Source organism: Mytilus trossulus, chromosome 8, assembly GCF_036588685.1.
Source record: "Mytilus trossulus isolate FHL-02 chromosome 8, PNRI_Mtr1.1.1.hap1, whole genome shotgun sequence".
Classification (NCBI taxonomy): Eukaryota; Metazoa; Mollusca; class Bivalvia; order Mytilida; family Mytilidae; genus Mytilus; species Mytilus trossulus.
This window is the reverse complement of record NC_086380.1, coordinates 54,862,663-54,872,948: the sequence shown is the minus strand read 5'-3', so window position 1 is coordinate 54,872,948 and position 10,286 is coordinate 54,862,663. Positions and strand designations below refer to the sequence as shown.

Genomic DNA, 10,286 nt, shown 5'->3' with positions numbered 1-10,286 from the left:
GAAGAAATTCAAAAACCTGAAAACTAATGGCAATTTCTAATTTATCACATAAAATGGACTTATTTATCCTTTAAAAGTGTCCAAATTTAGTCTAACAAACCTTATAGTCAGTCCTTAAATACTGCTTTTGATTGTAAGAACAGTGCCTGGAAACTTTTGTGGTCATCTGGCGATATAGGGTCGTAGGCAGACATGGGGTAATCGTAATCAGTAATCGTAATCAGCTGTAATCGATTACATTTTGTCATGTAATCACATGTAATCAGTAATCATTCATTTTCTGATTACAAGTAATCGGAATGTAATCGATTACATTGCAAAAAACAGGTGTAATCATGATTACTTTTAGATTACTTCTAGATTACATTTATATGATTACTTGATAATTACAAATTTTAGAGACATAATTTATTTTTAAAATAAATCATGCTTGCACATTAAACTTAGGTTTACAATGTTTTACATTGTCCAATTGTCATTGATCTTTATTACTGTTTGAAAAAGTTTTGTATAACTATGGTTAAGATTTGAGATTGATTTAAGATTTAAACTATTTAATTAGAAAAAAGTGAAACATGTTTATTTTCTATACTTCAGTGATCACACTGGTTTAAACTAGAATTTTCTTAGTATTAACTCTTGCATTGAAATCTACTCACTAGTTATTTTCACTCTTTTTATTGGATATTTAAATTTTCTTTGTTGAAAGATTTTATTTATATTATAAGTCTATAACTAAGCTTTTATCTTTAATTTTTGAATTGGATGTTATGTTGAAATTTATATAAAATGTCTGCTTTGAAACACTTTGTGTTTCCCGATCATGCACCAAATTCTGGGACTGTGAAGGCAAAGTGCAAATATTGTCCAACATACATCTCTGGCAATGCCAAAACAACATCAAACTTTGTGACACATTTAAAGGTAAGTTAGTTTAAATAATTATTGAAATGTTGAAATATTATCATGATTATTATCATTTCTTGAGAGACCAAAATTTAGAGCAAGGGTATCAGGTCTACAATTTGTACTTTATAAATATTACAATATTTTATGTTTTCATTGCTTTAAACATCTATATAAACTTTGAAAATACTTCCAATTTTTAGTTTACACAAAATGTTTTTTTTAAATGTTCAATATTAAAATATGTTATATAATTGTGCATGCAATTAATATTAGCAATTCATTACATTATTTAATAATGCAATTAACACAACACATTTTTCTTACACCTATTGATTGTCATAAAATTTTAAATGGGGATTAACACCTGTAAAAACATGTATACATGTCAATTATGTCCTCAGGTCAAACACAATAAGACTACAATGTACTTGATCATTAATTAGTCACTGTCTGTTTAATTCTTTTTATAAATAATAAATAAATAACCATGTTTTTGTTTTCTTTTACAGAGAAAGCACAGAGACATTTTCATTCAAAGTAAATCTGAGGATGGTACACAAATATCGCAAACAAATATAAGCAACTTTACAAAATCTACATCAGTTTCAAAATACTCTGCCAATGATGCTTCTCAAATGCAGATTACAGATGCTTTGGTTTCATTTGTAGCTGGAAATTTAACACCACTCTCAGTTGTAGAGAGTCCCGAATTCAAGACCTTTGTCGAATCATTGAATCCAAAATATCAACTTCCTAGCAGGAAACATCTTTCTACCAAACTATTACATCAGAAAGCAAGCAATATTCAATCAAATATAAAGGAAAAATTACGCTCAGCAGAAAGTGTGTGTCTGACTATCGATTTATGGTCTAATCGTCAGATGAAGGGATTCTTAGAAATCACAGGTCATTTCATACTTGATTGGTCACTCGTAGGTCAGCAATTTGTCTAAGACATCTTGAAAGGTAATGAAGGCACGTCCTCCTTCTGCTACAAAATAGTCCAGTCCTTCAAGGCTTTTTCTGACTTTAGCACCACACTGGGCAAGTATTTTAAACATGGTACTGTCACCTATTTAATAAAAGTAACATTTAGTTTAGATTGATTGATTATTTTTTAAATATCCAAGTAGCACAATTAGATTTGATCCATTTTATAATTCATTCATACCTTTTTTCAATATTCAATATTATTAGTCAATATGTATTATACAAGGATAACCAGTCCTTCACCTTTCATCTGATACTTTTTAAATATATTCTACACATAAATTTAAAATCATGTTAATTTTAAATTTACACCTATGCAAAGAAACTAATTGGTTTTAAATATGTGTTTCTTTAAGTATGTGTTTTTTCAACCTGTGCTAATTCAGGTGGTGTTGCATAAAACTTGACAAAGTCTATCAAAAAATTATTTTTGCATAGATTTCCAGCCAAGAAAGTGCTATTAGCCATCTTAAACCTGCACCTTGTTGAAGGTGTCATTGTGACTTTGAGATGAAGAACAAATATTAAAATGCACTGTTCGTATGCTTTTTGTTTTTGTGTGTGTGTTTTTTTTTTAGATTTTGTGTCATGATTAGACACCCCATATGATATCCTTTAATTTGTGTATTTTTCTATTCATATATATCTTTATTTGGCCTTACCTAAAAGTGAAATTTCATTTTCCTGACTGTATGCTTTGTACTGCTGTATTATGTCTGCTGAACCCATGCAACGTACAATGTTAGGTAAATTGTGGACTGTTCCATCTGAAAACTTCAGTTTTTTTTTCCCCAAAAGGCAGATCACGGACAACATGACTGGATGTAATGAAATCTAAGAATGCGTCTAATCTTTCAGGATCTAATTTTTGTCGATGCAATTTTTTCTCAGGAATTGGAAGTGCTGGCCCAATTTTCTTTGAATGACTGAGAGCAGCATAGTAGCGATGAGATGTGACTTCTGGTAGTAGAGACAGTAAGTCCTTGAAGGACATTCTTGAGGCAAGAACTGAAAGAACTTGTCTACCTTGTTGCCAGGATTCTGCTTTTCTGTATGAAGTGACAATATCTTTGTACTCTGTATGACTAGTTCTGTTTTCTTCATTTAACTGCTTGGGACATTTTATGTCATCAATTACTTCATCAACATCATTTGGAAATAAAATTCCTATTATCAATTTCATAATCTCATCAAATCTTTCTTTGTAGGTGTTTCTTGTTTTAAATGTGTAGGACTGCCATGTTTTTCTTTCTTTTTCTGAGAATTCCTGCAATCTGACTGATGACAAGAAATCATTCAAAGATGTCAAGTAGCTGCAACGTTCATAACTTCTGACTGATTGCTGCAAAGAAGTATAAAACTGATTACAATTAAATAAAGGAGGAATGGGCCCAAGGGTCATAGATGATTCCCCTGCTTGCATGTAACATTTTAAAGGGACACAACTTGGTAAATAGTTGTCTTATTCACAACTTTACAACATTTCCTTTTTTTCATACATAAGCTGTTGTCAATGGAAACTCAATGAGAAATATACAAATCTATTTCAGATAATTGTAGTGGCAATAATATATTTTATCTTGCCTCCTATAGATTTATGGGGATATGATTGGTTAATGAATTACACATGGTGACTATATATATTTGATATAGATTGTCCTTAAAAATACATGGTTTAGTTACCGCATAGGGTTAGCAACCATATGATATTGGTTTAGTAAGTAGTTACTTCCCTTTTAAATCAAAAATGAAATCAGAATGGTTTAAACAGACAAATACATTTTGTAAACTGATAATGAACGATTGAAATATATTCATAAAACAAATTTTAATTCCTAATAACTGTACAAATTGAGGTGCGATCCCAAAAACTTGTGATAAAAACGTTATAATTTTAAAGTACCAGGAAGAAGTCCTTCGTCTCTCATTAAAGAACTTTACAATGATATTTATTGTTTTCTTAATTTGCTGTTGTCCTAAAAATGGATGAAATATTTGCCACAGGACGTAATGTCACTTGTTCAGTGATGTTTGAAGTTGTTAATATCTGTGTCATTTTGGTCTCTTGTGGACAGCTGTCTCATTGGCAATCATACCACATCTTCTTTTTTATATTATGATTTCAAGAGCTTTCAAAAAATCAGAAATGTTGAAAAAAAAATTGAAACACCTCTGCAGGAAGCTAGTCCTGCATTATCCTCATACATGTTAAATATTATTATATAGTAAAGTATCACAGCAGTGTATTAGTACATGTACAAAATAATTTTCTTAGTAAAAGATTATTATAACTGTACTACAGTTTTTATTTTCACGCTAAATATGCATCAAATACTTGCCCCTAGACATTATGCAGGCAGCGGGAAAGAATTATGTATATGTTCATAATCAATCTTGCATCAACAAAAACAACTGAACATTCTAATGCAACAACGTTTGTAACGTTCATTTTGATTGGATAACATCATTTATTTACATGGCATCAATTGACAATTGATGCTATTGGACGTTCGCTCAAGCGCAGATGGCATATGACAAATTTGGAATACATGTTTTAACGTTGATTTCTGACAGTTTCCTTAGAATGGAGATACCAATTCTTTTAATTCTGTTTCCTTTTAATTTCTGGTAATTGTGCCTAAAATATAGGATTCATTTCTTTTGAATGCGGCTTTAATTTCTGTTTTTGAATTGTCAAATTGATCATGTTAAAGTGTTAATGTTATAAACTTTTATCAATGTAATGTGATAGAATACTTTTTTTGGAGATTTTACTTACTTGTGACTGGGATAAATAATTTTGACTTCCTGACTCTTCTGATGTAACTGTATATTCGGATGCTGAAATTTCAATCTGAAAAAATAATGATGTATTTTGTATAACATTTTTTGAAATCCTGAATGTGCTAAATGCATTAACACATTTTTAGTTTTCAAACATAATTAATTACTATAGAAACAAAAATTATTTTTTTTTCAAATATTATGGTCTGTATACAGTATCTATTTTTGCACTAAACTATATTCTAACCTTGTTTTAAGTAAAACAGTTTTTACCACCGACAAATCTTAATTTTGTTTTGGTACGTAAGACACAGACACAGACACATGTACTAGTATATAATACATAAACCTGTTTATAAAATCTTTACATTTAAACATCAAACATCGAACATCAACAAAAAAAGTGACGTCAGAAAAACAAATGCAAATATATACTTTAGTTAAAATTAAATGTATTTCTTAGCAAAATGAACAATTTCTATGTGCTTTTATTTTGCACTTTTATCAAATGAGAAAGAAATTTTAATTTAAATTTTGTAATTCAAAATCATCGCAAAAAGGGACAGATTTATAAAGGAGGGGATGCTTGTTTTCCTCGTGCATTGTTTTACAATTGTCTTTTGGAGGCCTTTTGTAGCTGACTGTGATTTATGGGTTTTTCTTATTGTTGAAGACATAAGAATGGCATTAGCTATTTACTTCAATGCCTTTGGTCTCTGGTGGAGATTTGACTTGTTGGCTATTAGTATTATACCACATCTTCTTGTTTTTGTATGAATTGTGACCAAAAAATTATAAATATGTTGTTCTTGTGTTGAAATAATGCAAATGATGACTAAAATATCCTTTACCTTGTTATAATTGTCTAATATTTTAGGGTCACAAACCCCCCCCCCCCCCCCCCCTCCCACCTAACCACCCCCAAATAAAAACTTTAAAAAAAAAATTATATCAAAAATGACACTAGCTGCACATGCTTACAAGATTATCGCAAATATTTTCTTTTTCTGTTAACACATCCAACTGGTCAGTCTCCATGAGATATGTTTCATCATCTGTATTTAATTTTGTGCATTGCTGAATCTGTTAAATACAAATATAAAGTCTATTGATAAGAAATGTATCGGTTATTCAACACTTTTTGGTACATCCTGTCAACATTTATTTTCTTTCTTGGACTGCTTTAAATTTAGATTTTATTAGCCAGGGGCCCTTGCCCTTTATAGCCTTTCCATTCCAAAAGAATTGTTTTCATTGCAAACCTATACAGTAACCTGCATTTGTTCATATCTGTGTTCTTTGGTGGGTAGCTGTCTCATTGCCCATCATTCAACATCTCTATGTAGAATGTATATATACACCTTATCGCTATTTGTCCACCATTACTGGATATCACACAGGTTCCCGTAAAATTATGACGTCATAAAACAAAATAGCTGACGCCACAATGAAAAAGTGATTGTTGTATGCGTCAAAAGTTCAAGCAGCAGGGTCAGCCGGAATTAGCGATAAGGTGTATTGAACAAACATACAGTCAATTACACATAAATATATATGCTAACCACCTATATCTTAACACGTTATGGTGCAATGTGTCTGTGGTACACAAAATTATTCATCTAGTGATACTGGTGTCAGACAGGTTTACCATGTTTACAAAGTAAAAAAGTCGGACTCTTTTTTTTTATCATTTTTTGTTCCAGTAAATTAGGTAAAGAGTTTATTGACCCTATATGGAATTTGTATAAAGTGTATAATTAGTTAAGCAGTTAGGGTTGGTTATGCATTGGATTTTTGTTCATTCATATTTATGTTTAAAGAGCTTGTATTCTGATTGTTAAAACAATATTTTGTTTGCCTTAATTACCTGGTCATCTTCACACTTTCCATGATCAAGACTTTCAGCTTCTATCTCTGTGGACTGCTTGGAAATTTTAATCAGGCAGCTAGTGCATGCAGCTGAAAAAAAGAAGCATTGACTTGACATAGGCTGTATTGATCATTTTGAAATGTGCATCTTAAGATATTTTTGAAAGGGCATATGCCATGTGTTTAAATATATTGGATTTTTTCTCATATATATGTGGGTTCAATCATTCCTGAAAACTTACATAATACATGTACATGAATATGGTTAATTAATAGAAACTTTACAGCAATGGTTATGTTTATATTGAGATTGAAGAGATCAACACATAGTTTTTACAGACATCTTACATGTAACAGAAAAGATCAACATGTTCATGTCTATAATGACCTATTGACATGTAAATTGCACCCCACTGATATATAGTTTTATATAAACAGAAATCAGTACCTCAAAAGTAGGATTCCTCCCCTTATTAGGAAGCTTCCATTTGATTTTTGAAGGGATAAAGGATAAAAAAATTTAAAAAAAAGGCAGGACAAGAGCATCAGAAGTTTTGAGGTAAAAAAAAGATGAGCAACTTTGTCGACAAAATGGCAGGATGACAAATAATGTAAAAAAAAAAGTCAGAATAAAATCAATGAAAGAATAAAACAATACCCAATATCTACTGTAGTCAGAGTCAAAAAATAAAACGGCAAGAAAGAGATAATCTCAGATTACAACTAAAAAAATTACAGGACCCCCCCCCCCCCCCCCCCCCAACCCCCCTAAAAATTCAAATGGTAGCTGAAAAGGGTCTCTTTTGTATTTCTAGAGTGTTATTTAAAAAAGAATTGAACAAATGTAAACTATACCAGGCAATTGGAAAGAAAAAAAATAAACAGTCATAATAAATATATTAATTTAGTTTTTAACTTACGTGTTCCAATAGGAAGTGTGAGGCCATAACACTTCTGAATCTTTTCTACATCAGTGATGATGATATTGCGGCTAGGCTTTGGCTTTTTTACACCAACAACAGAGTGTGATGCTACTGGAGGATGTGCACTAATCAAAGTAGGAAGCTGACATACTTTTCTCCTTCTCAAATCAGAGTTTCTTTTCAATAATTGGTTGAAATGGGTTGAGCATATATAAAAATCAGTAGGCAAAAGACCAGATTCAGTTAAAATTATATTTTTGTCATTACAATCACATGTGTTGATATCAGTAACATCATCAGAACACTCATCTGTAGTGCAGTTTGTGTTAAAATTGCAAACCATTTCGTGTGTCTGCTGCTGGAGCTACTTTCATTTTTAACATAAACAACAAAAGAGTTGTACTAAGGGAAATAACTCTAGTAGAATTTTGCACTCCTGATAGCAAATTTCTATATGACCAAGGTGAATTATTTTTCTTATTTGAAATAACACATATCTGATTTTTGGTATATAAAAACTATTAGGAGAGAACTTTATATTCTGTTAATTTCAAGGGATTTCATCGGTGCGTTTTGAAGAAATACTTAGTTGGATTTTAAAGGTTTCTACTGTAAATTTCTGAAAATGAATTGTACATGGTTACCATGGCAATGAACATAACAATATTTTTTTATTATGACAAAGATGTTTTTACATCACTAAGCATTCATTTAAAAAAGTTTTATGAAAATCTGTGACCACTGGTTTCCATCATATTTTGATGCTTACAGAGAATGGCTCTTTAAAATGTTTCCATGGGGTGACTAAATGTTCTCAGGGGAAAAAGGTGTTCCCATGGGAAGAAAAAATTGTTCCCTTGGGAACAAAAACTCCCTTGGGAAATCTAAATTTCCCATGGGAAGAAATTATCTACTTATGTTCCCATGGGAAATTGTAGTTCCGATGGGAACTTTAAAATTCCCATGGGAATTTTGAAATTTACCATGGTAAATGTACTTTTTATCAGCTGTGGTGACAACCATGACAACAGTGACATGTTGGGACATATGGGGATTTTTTTTTTTTAATTATCTATGACATGTATCACTTGGCCAAACAATATTTTTGTTATCTTGTAAAACAACATAGTCATATTTGCCAATTCTGGAATAGCAAATTTGTCCCACGCAGTGTTCACTACTTGTGATAGATGATTGTTATTTGATACAAAGAATTACCATCAGTACTTATAGTCCGGCCGATCGGTGAAAAAAATACTGAAATAATGAGGAAAGCAGCAATTTTTGCATGATGGCACAATTCTGTGAACTGAGCAATATTAGCTATGGACCAACCTTCAAAATTCAATATGGCGGCTTATTTCAAGATGGCTGCCGTACGTTCTAAAATATTTTCCAGTATTGCACAAACCACAGTGGTTTTGATGCTGGAAGCACAAAAATCAACATCTTTGAATGACTTGGTATTCTTAGTAAGATTTTGTTTTGATCTATCTTTGAAATACAAAATGGCGGCTATTTTCAAAATGGCCGCCTTGAAAAATAAGCAAATATTTATTATTAAGAATTGACCTGAATATAAGCATTTTATTGATTTATAGTGTCATTAAGTATATGTCCTAGTTCTGTCCTTTTCGATTTTGCCTTGCTTGTCATTTCATACACGAAGTAGTAGCTTTCATAAAAATCTGCAGTAGTAGCTTTAATTAAAAGTTGCACTATTTGTTATCTTGGGTCACACATAAAAGCTGTGATTTGGGATTTATTTGCCTTAAGATATTATGCAGTGCCTATCGTATTTCTGGGTCGCAATATTTTGCAATTTGAGATATTTGAATTGAGAATCATTTAAACACATATCAGTGAAATTGCAGAAATTGAGGACAACAAGGACAAGAACATTGAAATGGCAGAAACTGAATCACTTGGGGATATGGACAAACCCACAGCTGAAAACGCGTTAACAGAAGACAGCTCAGAAATGACTATTATATATAGAATTTCTAGCAGATAGTAAATCTAATGCTCAAAGAACAGCTGAGATTTACTGCAATATAAAACAGAGCGAAGTGCGAATTGATAAAATGTGTGTTGGTTTCATTACGTTTCAAGCTGAACAGAAAGAAGCAATGAATATTTATAACGAACAGATGAGAGCAATATCTCAGCAATTTCAGCAGTCTGAAGACAGGTTAGACCACAAAACTAGTAATAATTGCCTGGCGGTATTTATTGTCAGACCAATAAGATATTCAATGTTGTGGTGAGACGAATGGACAAGCTGACAACAACTGAAGAACGAGACACAGTTCAATTCAAAAGTGCATTTAAACAGCAGGATACCTTCCAACAACTGGCATCGGTTGTAAATGATTTAGTGGACAATCGAAATAAAGAAGTTAAACTTCACGCAATGGACACATCATCTAAGCCCAAATTTCACCTTAGCCAGTACAACGAAAGTTTACCAAAAATACACAACAAAATGCATGCCTTGGGTCTTTCCCCTATTGTAGTTCGCATGAACCATCAACCGCACCAATTCTGTTGAAGTAGTTAGTAGTTATCAAAGGTACCAGGATTATAATTGTGTACGCCAGACTCGCGTTTCGTCTACATAAAATTCGTCAGTGACGCTCATATCAAAATATGTATCAAGACAAACAAGTACGAAGTTGAAGAGCATTGATAATCCAAAATTCTAAAAAGTTGTATCAAATACGGCTAAGGTAATCTATTCCTGGGATAAGAAAATCCTTAGTTTTTCGATAAAATCTAAGTTTTGTTAACAGAAATTTTTTAAAAATGACC

At 31.7% G+C, this 10,286-nt stretch overlaps 2 protein-coding genes across 2 annotated transcripts; one reads left to right on the top strand and one right to left on the bottom strand.

Annotated features, from left to right (window-relative positions):
- Positions 1-418: 418 nt before the first annotated feature.
- On the top strand, positions 419-1,862 carry LOC134727773 (E3 SUMO-protein ligase ZBED1-like). Its single transcript, XM_063592161.1, has 2 exons — positions 419-924; positions 1,419-1,862. Exons 1-2 carry the CDS (start codon positions 790-792, stop codon positions 1,860-1,862), a joined length of 579 nt encoding a protein of 192 aa, XP_063448231.1. The 5' UTR covers positions 419-789.
- Positions 1,848-7,818, bottom strand: LOC134727772 (uncharacterized). The gene is made up of 6 exons (XM_063592160.1): positions 7,473-7,818; positions 6,551-6,642; positions 5,665-5,766; positions 4,679-4,753; positions 2,562-3,241; positions 1,848-1,981 (listed from the first exon to the last, which is right to left on the bottom strand). Exons 1-5 carry the CDS (start codon positions 7,816-7,818, stop codon positions 2,642-2,644), a joined length of 1,215 nt encoding a protein of 404 aa, XP_063448230.1. The 3' UTR covers positions 1,848-1,981; positions 2,562-2,641.
- Between the last annotated feature and the right edge of the window lie 2,468 nt (positions 7,819-10,286).

What these genes read in the sequence shown, in the direction of transcription:
- LOC134727772 (XM_063592160.1), bottom strand. Translation starts at nt 7,818, where the DNA reads ATGGTTTGCAATTTTAACACAAACTGCACTACAGATGAGTGTTCTGAT. An exon ending in CACACTTCCTATTGGAACAC is followed by an intron (nt 6,643 to 7,472) that starts GTAAGTTAAAAA and finishes TCTTTTTTTCAG; the next exon opens with CTGCATGCACTAGCTGCCTG. An exon ending in AAAATATTTGCGATAATCTT is followed by an intron (nt 4,754 to 5,664) that starts GTAAGCATGTGC and finishes TTATTTTTTCAG; the next exon opens with ATTGAAATTTCAGCATCCGA.
- LOC134727773 (XM_063592161.1), top strand. Translation starts at nt 790, where the DNA reads ATGTCTGCTTTGAAACACTTTGTGTTTCCCGATCATGCACCAAATTCT. An exon ending in ACTTTGTGACACATTTAAAG is followed by an intron (nt 925 to 1,418) that starts GTAAGTTAGTTT and finishes TTTCTTTTACAG; the next exon opens with AGAAAGCACAGAGACATTTT.